Source organism: Salvelinus namaycush, chromosome 10, assembly GCF_016432855.1.
Source record: "Salvelinus namaycush isolate Seneca chromosome 10, SaNama_1.0, whole genome shotgun sequence".
Lineage (NCBI taxonomy): Eukaryota > Metazoa > Chordata > Actinopteri > Salmoniformes > Salmonidae > Salvelinus > Salvelinus namaycush.
Genome location: NC_052316.1, coordinates 8,636,036 through 8,651,931, shown reverse-complemented (window position 1 = coordinate 8,651,931; position 15,896 = coordinate 8,636,036). Strand labels below are relative to the sequence as shown.

General features: G+C 43.2%; 1 protein-coding gene across 2 annotated transcripts in view; it reads left to right on the top strand.

Moving 5' to 3' along the window:
• The window catches only part of LOC120054635 (choline transporter-like protein 5-B), a 59,157-nt gene extending 44,390 nt beyond the window's left edge, over positions 1 to 14,767 (top strand). Inside the window, exons 7-22 of one of the 2 annotated variants that reach the window (XM_039002128.1) lie at positions 1,776 to 1,836; positions 2,024 to 2,147; positions 4,993 to 5,076; positions 5,186 to 5,298; positions 5,603 to 5,740; positions 6,067 to 6,166; positions 6,336 to 6,428; positions 6,728 to 6,815; positions 7,117 to 7,379; positions 9,279 to 9,373; positions 9,484 to 9,587; positions 9,730 to 9,803; positions 9,919 to 9,989; positions 10,158 to 10,246; positions 10,338 to 10,422; positions 12,893 to 14,767. In XM_039002128.1, the coding sequence (XP_038858056.1) occupies positions 1,776 to 1,836; positions 2,024 to 2,147; positions 4,993 to 5,076; positions 5,186 to 5,298; positions 5,603 to 5,740; positions 6,067 to 6,166; positions 6,336 to 6,428; positions 6,728 to 6,815; positions 7,117 to 7,379; positions 9,279 to 9,373; positions 9,484 to 9,587; positions 9,730 to 9,803; positions 9,919 to 9,989; positions 10,158 to 10,246; positions 10,338 to 10,422; positions 12,893 to 13,017 (1,707 nt within the window). In that variant the 3' untranslated portion in view covers positions 13,018 to 14,767. Of the gene's footprint in view, positions 1 to 1,775; positions 1,837 to 2,023; positions 2,148 to 4,992; positions 5,077 to 5,185; positions 5,299 to 5,602; positions 5,741 to 6,066; positions 6,167 to 6,335; positions 6,429 to 6,727; positions 6,816 to 7,116; positions 7,380 to 9,278; positions 9,374 to 9,483; positions 9,588 to 9,729; positions 9,804 to 9,918; positions 9,990 to 10,157; positions 10,247 to 10,337; positions 10,423 to 10,982; positions 12,628 to 12,892 lie in introns of those variants that run through there. The other variant, XM_039002129.1, reaches the window with a different exon arrangement.
• Positions 14,768 to 15,896: the final 1,129 nt, after the last annotated feature.

The following is a 15,896-nucleotide window of genomic DNA, read 5'->3' as shown; positions in this document are numbered from 1 at the left end:
GTTTTTGTTTGTTGGCTTTATGTAGGCTTTTTTTTACATTGTTTGTAATGAAGACACAGGGAGTCAGGAAGCAAGTGCAGTTGGTAGGTTTAATAACAAGGAACATGAAGATATACAAAACCAATACTGCCTCAAGACTGAGGCTAATGAGGGCTAAATAAAGGTGAAGTACTAAAAGTAATGAGGAAGTCCAGGTGTGCATAACGATGGGGAGCAGGTGTCTGTAATGATAGTTGCCAGGTGTGCGTAATGTAGGTTGCAAGGACCGGTGGTTAGTAGTCTGGCGGCGTCAAGCACCAGAGCGGGAGTAGGCATATCATCATTGGCAATGGCAATGAAAGTTATGTTTTAGGTTTGTGTCACTTTGATTTAGATTTGGATAGAATTTAGATGAACCACTTGACAATGATTTTGAGATATGAAGACGTTATTATGAATGAAATGAAACAGTTCCACGAAAATGTGCATATGAAAACCATAACTGGAAGGCAGATGGGTAGAAATGGTAAGATAAATTGGCATTCCACATGAGAAAGGTTGACAAATCCTCGTGTAGCCTATTACCAGCAACTTCAGGAGAGTAACGGCATTAGCTGCGAAAGCCAGCAGGAGGGAGAGGATGATCGGGTCAGGTTAAGGTTTTTTTCTTCTTGTTATTTGGCTCCCTCTTGAGTAATTTGTTTCTTATTTCATCAAACAGTGTGCTTAAAGCATCAGATAAGCTTAATATATATAGTTGATTTTATTTAATCACAAAGGGTGTGTTTATACATGGAAAATACACGTTTTAAAATTTAGACCAATCGATTAGTCGAAAGAACAGACGACTTTTGGTCGACCAAGATTTGTTTTAGACGGGGACAGCCCTAGTGGAAATATATATAAAACACAGGAGAATCGTGATTTTGACGACACTGGGCCTTTAAAGGAACTTTCTCTGTTTTTGGAATTAAAATAAGATCAATAATAGTGTTCAATAGTAGCGACCAAGGCCCTTCCTCTTCAGGAATTCAAATCTTATTGGAGTCAGATTGAGTCATTTAGTTGTTGCATAGAATATATCTTGTTGTATAGAAATGATACAAAGCAATATCATTGGATGTGTTTTTCTGTAAGTACTAGGCCTAATGTACTATGTAAAGGAAACATAATGAGAATGTCATTTGAAAGTCCTGTGAGAGAAAAGCGTGAGGAAGGCGGCATCTGCTGATGTCACTCACAGCTCTGACGAGTTGGTTTTGTGGGACACAGACTGTGATACTGGTCCATGTTCGTCAGACATGCTGGCATGGCACCTCAGATGAGACTTAGAGAGACAGAAAGAGAGAGAAAGGGGGGAAGGGAGAGTGTGAGAGATGGTGTGTGGGAACTCATAATCACACAATCACACTGTTACTGCTGAATCGTTGGTTCTCCCACCCACACTGTCTACTCAGTCAGTACCCAGAGCAGAGTGCTAAACTGAGGAATAGAAGATAGAGCAGAAAGGGTTCCCTACCAGTCTGTTCTGTACTGTATGACAGACAGTCGTCTGTTCCTAGTCAACTCAGCCACACGCCCACTCTGCTCATGGTCCTGTTGGATAATGGCAAAGTCATAGGATATGATGATAGGATGTCTTACCAGTCATCCTAACCTAAAATACACGTTTTAATATTCAGACCAAGTTATTAGTCGAAGGAACAGACGACTTATAAAAACTCAAGTCTGAGGCTTTGACGTCACCAAGTGGGTATTGTTTGACTTCTTCTCCCTCTCCCCTTTTCTCTGTTTAGTCCGTTGCACAAGTCTTGAGAGATGAGGACTGCCCTTCCATGATAGTGCCAAGCAGACCTTGTAAGTGAATCCAAGTTCTGCACACAGTTCATCCACTATCATTATTGTGACTTTCATACTGTCTATTCCTAAGACTTAGATTCTGTGGGAGGGGAGGGTATGTGACGGGTTGGAAAAGAGGATATATATATCACAGTGTATGATATTGAAATACCAAATTGTCAAAATATTTGTTTGTGTGTTTCAGTCCTCCAGCGGTGCTTCCCAGACTTCATCACCAGGAACGGGACGCTAACTGTCGCCAACAAGACAGTCTTCAAAGACGGCTTAGGTAAAACAAGGAGCGTGATCGATCTCCGAGACGCTGCCAAGTAAGTCCTGCTCTCCCCAATGTCGCTCTGCAGAAGCCTTTGTTGTTGTCGAAATCTTGGAGTTTCTGCCGAGAGAGACTATGGGATGAATTGTGTAAGTGGGAGGCCTATTAGGGGTGGTGGATTCACATGGTTGAATATTTTTGACCAGTAGACCTGAAAGATGAATTAACGCTGTACAAATCTGTTCACTGTGGCCTCGTTGAGGCCATGTTAGGGAATTCAAATGCATTTAAACTATTATATTGTCATAGGGATTCTAACTTGGAACCCAGAGTCAACTGGACAGCTATTGCAGGGTAGGACAACTGGGCCATGATCACTCATGCCCAGTAGAGTGTGTAGTGTGGATCGTTCATGCACATTGAAAGCCGTCTATGCATGTTTGCATGGAAATGCAGCTCACGCTGTAGCTTCAGAGCAGTACAATTAAGTGACTTTCCTCATGCTATGCATATACAGTTTATAAAACAATCAATACGTATGGATTCACTTGTGGGAGAGATAAGAGAAGAGCAATTAAGACAGATGCAGGGTCTTGATAGTTTTGTGTTAACGAGCTGCCATCATTAGTACATCATGTTTGCCTTTGAAAGAAGGATGTTATGACCAGTTGAATGCTTTTCCTTTTTAGCCGAGTTACCGCCATGCAGCAAGGAGTGGAAAGGTCTCAAACTAATTACAGTATTTGAACCTTTAACCGTAACCTTCTGTAGCCCCGAGCTCACTGTCTGCAAACTAACCTTCCCACCTGACTGTGCGTCATGGGTAATCTGCTGCTGTTCCTCTCCGACTGTGGCTGTGGAAAGGAAAGAGGACAGATTACCTTCAAATGTTGCCTGATGTGGAGCTAACATCCATATTGAAGCCCTAACAAAGAGTAACAACTTAGCTTACAGTTCATCTACTGTATTGGTCTTTAAAAGCTGAGAGTTACGTCACCCCCTAGCTTTCCTCAACATCTTCCTTCAGTGATATTTTCTTATCATAATGTTTGCAAAGATTTCATTTCGTGAAACTGGATAAGAGCAGCCTCAGCATCAGATGAATGCAGTAATTAGCATTATTGCCACAGTAATTACCACAAGTTATATATATAGGCCTACCTCTGACTTTCATAGAATATATTTGAACACAAATAGAGTTCCACAGGGGACTAGTCATCGAATGTCATCTGCATTGTTTTGACTGGTAATGTCATTGTTTTGACTGGTAATGTCATTGTTTTGACTGGTGTAATGCTTTTGTTATGACAGGTGTAATGCCATCTTTCATCTCGCCCAAACTTTGAGCTGTGTATGTCCTCAGCATCTGTAGTTAGGATGACTGCGCCACCATTTCCTATTAGAAATTACAGTCTTTGTAGAGGGGCGTTTTTGTCAAAGTAATTAAAAAAAAAAAAAAACATCTCTCCAGCTATTCTTCTGTTGTTATGCCTGATGGTGAACCCTCAGGCATGGCTCATCTCACCCTCACGCATGAGATGTCAACAGCCCACCAGTGCCTTTCACATATTTCCCCCTGAATGCCAAGCACTTCAAAGAGTTGTCCAAGGACAGAGAATTTCCTTCCAATTACACTGCCTCCCCCCCAAAAACTTTAACAAAGCATCAATTATTTTGTTTTCGACAGGTTCGGCCAAACTCCATCTGTTAAAGCCTGGTCTGTGGAGTGCGTTAGGCACAATAGCACAGCACTTACGTTTTCATTGGTACACACAGAATTACTGGGGCTCCTTTTTCATAACAAAATTACTTTAGTAGGTTGCATTATGTGCTATTATAGCTGTATGGTCATGGGCTTTTTAGAGAAATATGATGGTCCAGATGAAATGAATGCCTAGAGTGAGCTTTCCTCCTGACGTGTGGTAGCTGTCCTCATAAAACAGACCGAGATTGGTGCTCGACTCACGAGACATTCTGCACAGCTCCAGGGGAAGGTTGGTTCTAGTCTCTTGCTACTGCTCTTCACCAGTCCTGTAGAGGCTGATAATCTAGTGAGTAAAAGCATCAGGGAATACTTTGGGTCAGATATCTACAATAACACTCTAGAAAAAAAGGTTCCAAATGGGTTCACTGGCTGTCCCCACAGGATAACCCCTATTGGTTCCAGGTAGAACCCTTTCGGGTTCCATGTAGAACCCTCTGTAGAATGGTTCTACCTGCAACCAACAAGGATTCTTCAAGGGTTATCCTATGGGGACAGCCGAAGAACACTAAGGTTTTAGATAGAGAGTGTAGCGTTGCCAGTTTACCAATGCAGTAATGAGGACTCACAAAGCCAGATATTTGCACAATGTTTTGTCGCGGAAGAGTTGTAGGTACAGTGGTTCTACAGTGGATATCTGATGAAGTATTCCTGGTGATTTTTGACATCAGCTCTTTGTCCAGCTTGTACTGTATGTTGAACTGTTACCATTTTCTGCTTGTTCGTGTAGTTATGACAGAAAGAGATGCCTACAGGAATAACTAAGCTTCAAGACCCATTTGTATGTATTTTTCCTGTTAATAATCCTCGTTCCTGAGGGTTCCTTTGCCACTGTGGTGGAGTAGTAACCTGCTGCTTCAGAGTCATAGAGAGCATTGCTGCTTCCTAGCGCTTTGATGACACTAATATGTTGGCGTGTGACACATTTATCAGGGACGCCTGCCTACAACCTGTGCCGTCTCCCAGGGTTGTACAGCGCCCTCATAAACTGCAGTGTGTCGTGACCCTGTGCTGTGTGTGCAAGTGAGAGGGGTTGCAACACAACACAGGCCAATGTTCTCTCCGTAAATGAGCATGCTCTCATTCTTTATTTCTCCCTCAATCTTTCTCTCTCGCTTCTCCTCTCCCTCCCGCACAGCGGCATTACCAGTCTGCTAGACGCCAAGGAGGTTGGCATGAAGATCTTTGAGGACTATGCCAACTCCTGGTACTGGATCTTAATGTAAGACCGACACCAGTGTGTCCATGTGCATTCATGCATGTATTTTTGTATGTGTATATGTTTTACTGTGGTCCTCACTCTTACATAAAAGGTGTGTGTGTGTTTCTAGAGGTCTGGTGATCACCATGGTGGTCAGCCTGGCCTTTATCCTGCTGCTGCGGTTCACAGCCGGAGTGCTCCTGTGGCTCATCATCTTCGGAGTCATCGCTGTGGTGGGCTACGGTTAGTAATACAGTACGCTCTCCGTCACTGACCCAACAGCTACTTTAGCCTCACTAAAAGAGGACAATGCTATCTTTAGCCTGAGTACATTATCCACACTTCACCAGCCCATACTGTACTGAAGGTAAACATACCGCTACTGTATGTAGATTTGTGTGCGAGACAGTGTCCACATCTTCTCACTTCCAGCTGTCAGTCAACCCCTCTGTTGTCATGGCAAGCTAAATGTAGCGGATGTACATGTGCAGTATCTCACCGTGTCACATCTCTTTCTCTCTCTCTCTCTCTTCTCCGTCTCTCTCAGGGATCTGGCACTGCTACTGGGAGTTCAGTACACTGAGAGGGAAGCCGCATGGGGATGGTGACGTCACCATCTCTGACATCGGCTTTCAGACGGACTTCAGAGTTTACCTGCAGCTCAGTCAGACCTGGCTCATCTTCAGTGCGTGGCCATCCACTTCTCCCATCTATTTGTTTAGCACAGGAAATACTAGCCTAGCACAAAGCTGTCAACTCAGTTTTACTGTGTTTATCACAAGGTGCAGAGTCTCTTGGACTAGCTGTGAAGCAGTTGGGTGCCAAACATGTCTGCTGGTTTTGCTTTTGCTTCTCAATCAGTAAATTAATTAGAGATGGGGAAACCATAGGATTTCCTGTTAACTGTATGCAACCTGGTATTGCTTAAATGAATTGGTCAAACGCCAGGAGAGGCTATGGTCTGAGGAATAGCACGTTTTTTCTGCTTAGTAGTAATCATTTGTATTGCAGTGATCTCCCTATCGGTCATTGAGGCAGTCATCATAGTAATCCTGATATTCCTGAGGAGGAGAGTACGCATCGCCATCGCTCTGCTGAAGGAGGGGAGCAGGTGAGTGGCAATCTTTTCTCAGGAGAGTGACTCTGACCTTCTCTTTTTGTGTCACTTTGAATAGAACCCATCGTCTGTGTGCTCAGTGTTGGAACATTAACCTAACTTTTAACTACTCTTTTTCCCCACCCCATTTTCTCTCCATTCTCTTTCTCTCTCTCTTCTCCAGGGCCATTGGCTACATCATGTCCACTCTCTTCTACCCGATCATCACTTTTGTGCTGCTGGCCATCTGCATAGCGTACTGGGCGGTCACTGCTGTGTATCCTCTCTATATATTTACCAAGCCTCATCCTCACTGTACTATGTGCACACTTTACACAGTTATCTTGACATGCAGCGTTACCCATTGTAGCTACGGGTGAAGCATTCTGAGCTATCACCCATGGAGTCATAGTGATTGGAATATACTTGAACTTGACTGGTCTTGAATTGAACCTAATAAAACTGCTGACCCCTTAGTGGAAATCCCAATATTGATGGCTCATAGGCAGGTACAAATTGTGATGCTTGTTTCGGCTTCCATTCCTCTGTGTTGCCCTTAACTGGTTTTGCCCTCAGCTTCTTGGCGTCTTCTGGCGATGCTGTCTACAAGGTCATGTCGACGCAGGACAAATGCGTGTATGCCAACCTCACCTGTGATCCAGAGGTTTGCTTTTCTCTCTACTCTCTTCCTCTTTATCACATTGGTGTTATTACTGCATTGAGAACGACTGTATGCTATTGGCCTTGAAATCCTGAACAGGAATACACATCATTCAGCTGTGAAATCGCTAGCCAGTGACAACATCTGTGAGCTCTGGCTACATTTGGTCTTTCATGAAATGGCACCCTAGTCCCTATTCTAGGGAAATCGAGAATGGGAGAAGGGTGCTGTTGTATGCTTCTGACCAGTATAGGGAATTGGGTGCCATTTCCTTCTAACCCAATAACTTCCCCTATCTCTCCAGACCTTCAGTCAGACCAACGTGACCAAGGTGTGCCCTGGCTCCCAGTGCACCTTTGCCTTCTACGGCGGTGAGAGCCTCTACCACCGCTACATCTTTGTGCTGCAGCTGTGTAACCTGCTGGTGTTCCTGTGGCTGGTCAACTTCACCATCGCCCTGGGACAATGCACCCTGGCCGGGGCCTTCGCCTCCTACTACTGGGCCCTGAGGAAGCCCCAGGATATACCATCCTGTCCACTGTTCTCCTCCTTCAGTAGGGCTGTAAGGTAGGCTGGCTCAAATCATTTCACTCGTAAGAAAACCCCCACGTTCATTGAATGGGGTGGCAGGTAGCCTAGCGGTTAGAGCGTTGGGCCAGTAACCGAATGTTTGCTGGATCGAATCCCCGAGCTGACGAGGTAAAACATCTGTCGTTCTGCCCCTGAGCAAGGCAGCTAACCCACTGTTCCCCGCACGCCAACGACGTGGATGTTGATTAAGGCAGGCCCCCGCAACTCTCTGTTTCAGAGGGGTTGGGTTAAATGCGGAAGACACATTTCAGTTGAAGGTTGTACAACTGACTTTCACTTTCCCAGTTGTATGGGATTAGCACATAAGGAGGAGAGTGTTGGGTTGATTTCCCCCTGAGGGAGTAATCCTAGTCCTGCACTATAAATCTATCTTAATGGAGAGTCTCTATTAAGCATGCCTTCTAGTCCAGGACTACACTTAATCTGTGTCCAGGAAACTGACCCTAAGTGTGTTTAGGTGTTGATTTGAAGGGGGAAATGAGTGTGTGTATGGTGGATGTATACAGTGCATTCGGGAAAGTATTCAGACCCCTTGACTTTTTCCACATTTTGATACATTACAGCCTTATTCTAAAAAAGGATGAAAAAAAAAAAAATGGTCCTCATCAGTCTAGACACAATATTCCATAATGACAAAGCGAAAACAGTTTTTTTGAATTTTTGGCAAATGTATAACAAATAAAAAACATACCTTAAGTATTCAAACCCTTTGCCTTTTGACTCGAAATTGAGCTCAGGTGCATCCTGTTTCCATTGATCATCCTTGAGATGTACAACTTGATTGGAGTCCACCTGTGGTAAATTCAATTGATATAGACAGGCACACACTTGAGCAAAAACCAAGCCATGAGGTCGAAGGAATTGTCCATAGAGCAGGATTGACAGGATTGTGTCGAGGCACAGATCTGGGGAAGGGTACCAAAACATTTCTGCAGCATTGAAAGTCCCCAAGAACACATTGGCCTCCATCATTCTTCCAGAAGGACAACCATCTCTGCAGCACTCCACCAATCAGACCTTTATGGTAGAGTGGCCAGACGTAAGCCACTCCTCAGTAAAAGGCACATGACAGCCCGCTTGTAGTTTGCCAAAAGGCACCTAAAGGACAGACCATGAGAAACAATATTCTCTGGTCTGATGAAACCAAGATTGAAGGAGGAAACCTGGCACCATCTGGAGGACACCTGGCACCATCCCTACGGTGAAGCATGGTGGTGGCAGCATCATGCTGTGGGGATGTTTTTCACCTGCAGGGACTGGGAGACTAGTCAGGATCAAGGGAAAGATGAATGAAGGTTAACCTTCCAATAGGACAACAACATTAAGCACACAGCCAAGACAACACCGGAGTGGCTTCGGGACAAGTCTCTGAATGTCCTTGATTGGCCCAGCCAGAGCTCCGACTTGAACTCGATCTAACATCTCTGGAGAGACCTTAAAATAAATGTACAGCGGCGCTCCCCATCCAACCTGACAGAGCTTGAGAGGATCTCAAGAATGGGAGAAACTCCCCAAATACAGGTATGCCAAGCTTGTGGCCTCATACCCAAGAAGGCTCTAGGCTGTATTCGCTGCCAAAGGTTCTTCAACAAAGTACTCAGTAAAGGGTCTGAATACTTAGGTAAATGTGATATTTCAGTTTTTTATTTGTAATATATTTGCAAACATTTCTAAAAACCTGTTTTTGCTTTGTCATTATGGGGTATTGTGTGTAAATTGATGAGGTGGAAAAAACCGATTTCATCAATTTTAGAATTAGGCTGTAATGTAATAAAATGTGAAAAAAGTCAAGGGTCTGAATATTTTCCGAATGCACTGTAAGCAAATTTTTTCAACACACACATGAGCAGTTTGGTAATACAGTGTATCGTCCAGGTACCACACAGGCTCTCTGGCGTTTGGCTCTCTGATCCTGGCCATAGTGCAGATGTTCCGCATTGTTCTGGAGTACCTGGATCACAAACTCAAAGGTGGGTTTTGTGCTCACACTAAACCCACTGCCTTTTTTTCTATGTTTATATACAGTGGTGTACATTTATTTGACCTTCATTTCATGACGATGATCATCATGTCTTTTCAGGTGCGCACAATGCTTTTGCCCGCTTCCTGATTTGCTGTCTCAAATGCTGCTTCTGGTGCCTGGAGCATTTCATCAAGTTCATGAACAGGAACGCCTACATCATGGTGAGTCTGGGACGGAGCAGAGTTAAATCTCTTGTTTTCAGACGTTTACTTTCGATACAGTTTCTTCAAGAACAGCTGCTCAGGCAGTTCTGATAACCATCTTACGCAAACTGTTGGAATCATGAATACTTTCTCGCACCAGATTGCGATATATGGGAAGAACTTCTGCACCTCGGCTAAGGATGCTTTCTTCCTCCTGATGAGGAACGTAGTGAGGTAAGGCACTGTAAAGCTTGCTGTCCGTTAGAATAGAGTGAGTCTGTCTGTCATGGGGGTGACTGTCTCTCTCTGGGCCTCTGGGCTTCTCCAATGAGTTTCCTCTCCTCTGTAGGGTGGCAGTGCTGGACAAGGTGACAGACTTTCTGCTCTTCTTGGGAAAAGTGCTTATTTCAGGGAGTGTTGGTGAGTTCCCGGTCTTTCCCACACGCTGGTGTGTTGACAATGTCTAACCACTGTATGAAACAGTGACACTGTGCATGCTTGAGTTCAGGCGTCTCTTTGAAAGGCACTATTTGTATTCTCGTTATTAGTCGTTAATTTTTCTATTGTTATCCCCTCCCCCCCCCCCAGGTGTTTTAGCGTTCTTCTTCTTCACCCGTAAGATACCAGTTATTCAAGAAGAAGTGCCATCACTAAATTACTACTGGGTCCCCCTGCTGGTAAGAAATATCATCACATCAAATGTAGTTTGGGTTAGCATTGCTTGTTGCTAAGTGTGTTCACGGACTTCGACTCTTCTCTCATTGACAGACGGTGATATTTGGATCCTACCTGATCGCCCATGGCTTCTTCAACGTCTACGCTATGTGTGTGGACACCTTATTCCTTTGTTTCTGTAAGTACACCATTCATCTCTTTAAATACAGCCCAGCCTGGGGGTGCGAGGGCGTTTATATGATACAAAGACACAAAGGTCTGTGTTGGAACTTTGTTGGTGAATTGAAAGGTTCTCCATGTCATATGACCCTATTAGAAAGTTAGTGATGGACCGTTTTCTTAAATAAGTCAGGCAAAAGGTTATTCTAGCTTAATTTTTTTTACACTGTAATTATTGATGATTTCTATCACGTGTTCTTACAGTGAAGAACTAGTGAAGACTATTAAACTTTTTGAATTGTATGGAGACTGTTATTTGCATGTCCTCTGTCAAACCTTGCCTTGGCTGCACTCTAATCACTGAACTAGATGGTTATAATTCACTGGCCATTTTGGCTGACTTAAACCATTCTAAACTTTTCTCCAAATTAATTTTGCTGCTTGACTTTCTAAATCGTTTGGCTCTGCTAACTCCTTTCTCTCGTATTCTCTCTTTCTGCCTTCCTACCTACATGTTGTCTGCTCCTCTCCTCCTTCTCCTCTGTGGCAATGCTTCCTATCCCGTGGGGCCCGGTTAAGGTGAAGACCTGGAGAGGAATGACGGCTCGCCCCTCAAGCCCTTTTACATGTCCCCTCAATTGCACCGAATCCTCCGCAGAGAGCAGGGCTCCAAACTCTATGCTGCCTCCTGATAGGCCACCACACTGAACATCTGCCTAGTGATAGGCCAGAACACTGACTCACTGAAGGACTGGCCCATTCACCGTCTGTGTGGGAGTGTTTGTGGTCTGGAGCATACTAGAGCAGAGCCTAATGGCTGGGCTGGACTCCAGACTGGCCAGGACTGACCAGAAAGGCCTTGGCAGGACATGGCAGGACCCAAGAGGGTGGTGTATGTGGGTGGGGGTTATGTCTATTCAACTTCCTCCCTCTCGCTGCCACCGCCGTTGATACTTCTGATACTTGCCTTTTTTCTCTGTCATGCTTCTGTCCCTTTCTTTCTCTGCCGTACTTAGAGAGCGCTGCAACAGCACAGTGGACGTGTGTGTGTGTGTGTGTGTGTGTGTGTGTGTGTGTGTGTGTGTGTGTGTGTGTGTGTGTGTGTGTGTGTGTGTGTGTGTGTGTGTGTGTGTGTGTGTGTGTGTGTGTGTGTGAGAGAGACAAGGGTGAAATTGCCATTAGCCCAACACATAGCAAGAGGCACACATACTGCAAAATGAGATCTCTGTATTTCGGATGCAATTGATGTACTTTTTCAGATGGTCAAAACATTATGGAGTTGTGGGGTGACACAGTACAAGGGCACCCCCTTCTGACACTACTGTGTTTGTGCAATGGTTATATGTACTGTAATGTAAGGTCATGTTTAAGGTGAAGTTGCCCTTAGACCCTGATCTTGGGTTGGCCTGTATAGCATTTTCCTCACCAGTGGTTAAGGTTAGGATTGGGGGAGGATTTACCCAACCCCAGAGCTGTTTTAGGCACTCATGTGTGGAAAATAACCTTGAGGTGGCTTTTCTGTCAAGCATGATCGTTTTTTTGGCTGTTTATGCTTAACATTAGTTGAAGAGGCACTTTTGGTCCACCATATTTATAGACACTGTTACAGATACTTCTACAGAGTCCTGGGCACAAGAACACTGCTCCAAACGTAATGTGTAACGCTACATAGATAAACTCGAACGCACCCATGAGTCTACAGGGTCACAGACACTCGTAGGACTGTTTGGTTTAACAATCATTGGTATACTGTAAGTGACAGATATGATGTTTGGCTGACGAAGGTTCAAGACTTTTTGTACACACGGATGCTGATGCTAAGAATGAGATTTGAATAGACCCTGACACGTTTCAGGAATTCCCGAATGCAGTTGCTAGTAAACGTGCCTAATTCTACACAGGAGAAATGTTCCTCTTATTGTTTTGTGGTTTTACATTCTAACGCCGAGAACCGTTTCTAAAAGAAATACCGTTTCTAAAAGGATGTTAAAGCCATTTTTAGTCATTTTATATGGAATAGTAGTGCTGTTTTTAATACTAGGTACTGTAACTCGCATCTGTATGGAGGATTTTTAATGTTTTTGTACAGCGGAACTATTTTGTATCAATGACTCCATTTTTTTTTTGGGGGGGGGGTTGTTTTTGTGAATGGTTCAATTATAGCACAACTCTTGGGTAATTGATATCTTGATTTGTATTAAACATAGGGTTTATGAAATGTTTACATTGACACTGGGTTTGTGGTATTGCACAGGATTTGGGGAAGACCTGTTGTCAAACAATGGGTTTGAGGTAATAAAAGATGGTTTGGTTGGGATCAAGTGGATTTTATGAAACCATGCTTTGAGAGTAAGTATCTGAAAAATGAGTTTGGTATTTCAAATAGATTTGGAGGAATATGACTGTGTTAGAGAATGTTTAATGGTAGGTTAAGGGGTATGTAACATAGTGTCTGTGGTATGTGACTGGCTGTGTGTTCCTGTCCTTAGTGGTGGATCTGGAGGTGAACAGCGGCTCTGCTGCCAGACCCTTCTACATGAGCAGCACCCTGAGGCAAATTCTCGACAAGAAGAACAGCAAGAGGAGGAAAGACAAGAGAGAGCGGGGAAGATGAGAAGAGAGGAACAGATACAGGGTGACTGGAGGAGACAGGCAGGAGAGGTGATGGAGATGGGGGAAGGCACCTGTGCATGATGTAGAGATGGAAGACAGACAATTCTAATCCTGGTCCATATTGTACCTGCTACCATTATTATTATGCTCTTTGGACATAATATGTGAATTGTCTTATCTTGCCTTACAGTACTTGGATGTACTAACGAACTATCACCATAAACAATGACAACAGTGCGGTTAGCTTAACTGTGGCCAAATCGTGCATTTAAAGGCAACTGCAAGTTCTTGGTTTTACCAATGTACTGTGAAGCACTTACTTGAGTGAACAGCGAAGTGTACATTTGCATAATAATAGGTTGCACCACATACTACCTGTCAGCAGGCCCATGTCACTGTATGCAGGAACTCAAACCAGCCACAAGATGGTACTCTTAAGGTGGACATCTTAAAGGTCCAGTACAGAAGTTTTAAATCACGATATCATGTCTGGGTAACAATTAAGTACGTTACTGTGGTTTCAATTAAAGAGGTCAGAGAGAAACAAAAATAGCTTCTCAGCAAAAGAGCAATTTCTCAAGCAAGAATTATGCTAGGACTGTCTGGGACTGGTCTGAGTCGGGAGGGGAAAACCAGCTTTTATTGGCAGAGAGGTTAGGAACTCTCATTCTTATTGGTCTATTAGCTCATTTGTCACCTGGTGATGTCACCAGGCAGGCCAAAACTCCATCCCACCAAAACAGGAAATATGAATGTTGACTGCACTGGGCCTTTTAAGAAAGGTTACACCAAGACAGCTGAGTGAACGGCTGCTTGGGTTAATACTGTACATGAAATGTCCATAGTTACCATGTATAATTATGCTCTTCAAGCTCCTTGGAGCACTAACTTTTATTTTCTCCTATTGAGAAAGCTATTTGCCATACATTGTCCATTGTGCTAATGTCTCGTTGTAGCAACCTTCTAACTTGTCCAATTGTAAGTATGTAATAGCCCTACAATTAGGTGCTTCAGTAAGTGCCAAAGTGCAACGGAAATCAGCAGGAATGCAGCGTCGAGGACCCTTACCTGTATGTATTGGATTCTGGCCTCCATTGACCATAAATCGCACAGTGTTACAAATTATGTTTCCCTCTTGTATGCCATTCAAGGTTTTTGGTCTAAGGTCTTCGTCCCATTCCTTCTTTGTGCAGCAGCACTGTGGGGACAGATAATGTGCCATTACTACGTCTGTCCCATAGTGGCATCACTGCCAGTATCAGAGATAGAGCATCCTTTTCCACTGGGATACAGTACAGTAGCACATGTCCATACCATTTTTGTTATTGAAATTCGACCTGTGTAAGGGCACAACAACTTTATGATCATGTAAATATGGAAGTAATGCATATCCGAGAATAATCTGAATGGATTACTACAGGCGCCTGTGCTTTCTTCTCTCCCTGTTATTGCCATGAAAGAACAGTCCCACTTTAATGCAACAATGCCAATAAACTATGACTATGCATATGCTATAGTATGTACAGTGCCTTCAGACAATATTCACAACCCTTGACTTTTTCCACATTTTGTTGTTACAAAGTGGGATTCAAATGGATTTAATTGTAATTTTTGTCAACGATCTACACTAAATAATCTGTAAGTGAAACAAATTGAGAGAATGCCAAGAGTGTGCAAAGCTGTCATCAAGGCAAAGGGTGGCTACTTTGAAGAATATAAAATATATCTTGATTTGTTTAACACTTTTTGGGTTACTACATGATTCCACATGTGTTATTTCATAGTTTTGACGTCTTCACTACTATTCTACAATGTAGAAAATAGTCAAAATAAAGAAAAACCCTGGAATGAGTAGGTGTGTCCAAACTTTTGACTGGTACTGTAAGTGAATTATTGCAGACAGGATGCATGTTTTGTAATTTTTTTATTCTGTACAGGCTTCCTTCTTTTCACTCTGTCATTTAGGTTAGTATTGTGGAGTAACTACAATGTTGTTGATCCATTCTCAGTTTTCTCCTATCACAGCCATTAAACTCTGTAACTGTTTTAAAGTCACCATTGGCCTCATGGTGAAATTCCTAGCGGTTTCCTTCCTCTCCGGCCACTGAGTTAGGAAGGACGCCTGTATCTTTGTAGTGACTGGGTTTATTGATACACCATCTAAAGTGTAATGAATAATTGCACCATGCTAAAAGAGATATTCAATGTCTGTTTGTTTTTACATATCTACCAATAGGTGCCCTTCTCTGCGTGGCATTGGAAAACCTCCCTGGTGTTTGTGATTGAATCTGTGTTTTTAAATTCACTGCTCAACTGAGGGATCTTCAAGATAATTTAATGTTGGTACAGAGATGAGGTAGTCATTAAAGTAAATTTTTACTCCTGAACTTTAGTTTTGCCATAAGGGGTTGAGTACTTATTCACTCAAGACATTTCAGCTTTTCATTTTTTATTCATTTGTAAACATTTCTAAAAACATAAGTCCATTTTGACATTATGGGGTATTGTTTGTAAACCAGTGACACAAAATCTAAACGTAATCAAGTTTACACAACAAAATGTAGAAAAGGCAAGGGGTGTGAATACTTTCTGAAGGCACTGTACAAGATGACAAAAGAATATACAGTCTGTAGAGTCATTTATCTTTCTACTCACCCATTCATTTCCATCACCATGTGGTAGAACACTGTACCTTTGACAAATCAGATGAGGAGATCAATAAGAGGAATCCCTCCCTCCTTTGGGAAGTGAACTCTTTTGGTTTACCACAGTAAACAAGTAGACACATGGTTAGTGTGTGCCTTACATTCCCCTCTACCTCTCAAGGACATCGCATGGACGGATCACAAACAGCACGGCGACAGGATGCTAAAAGACTCT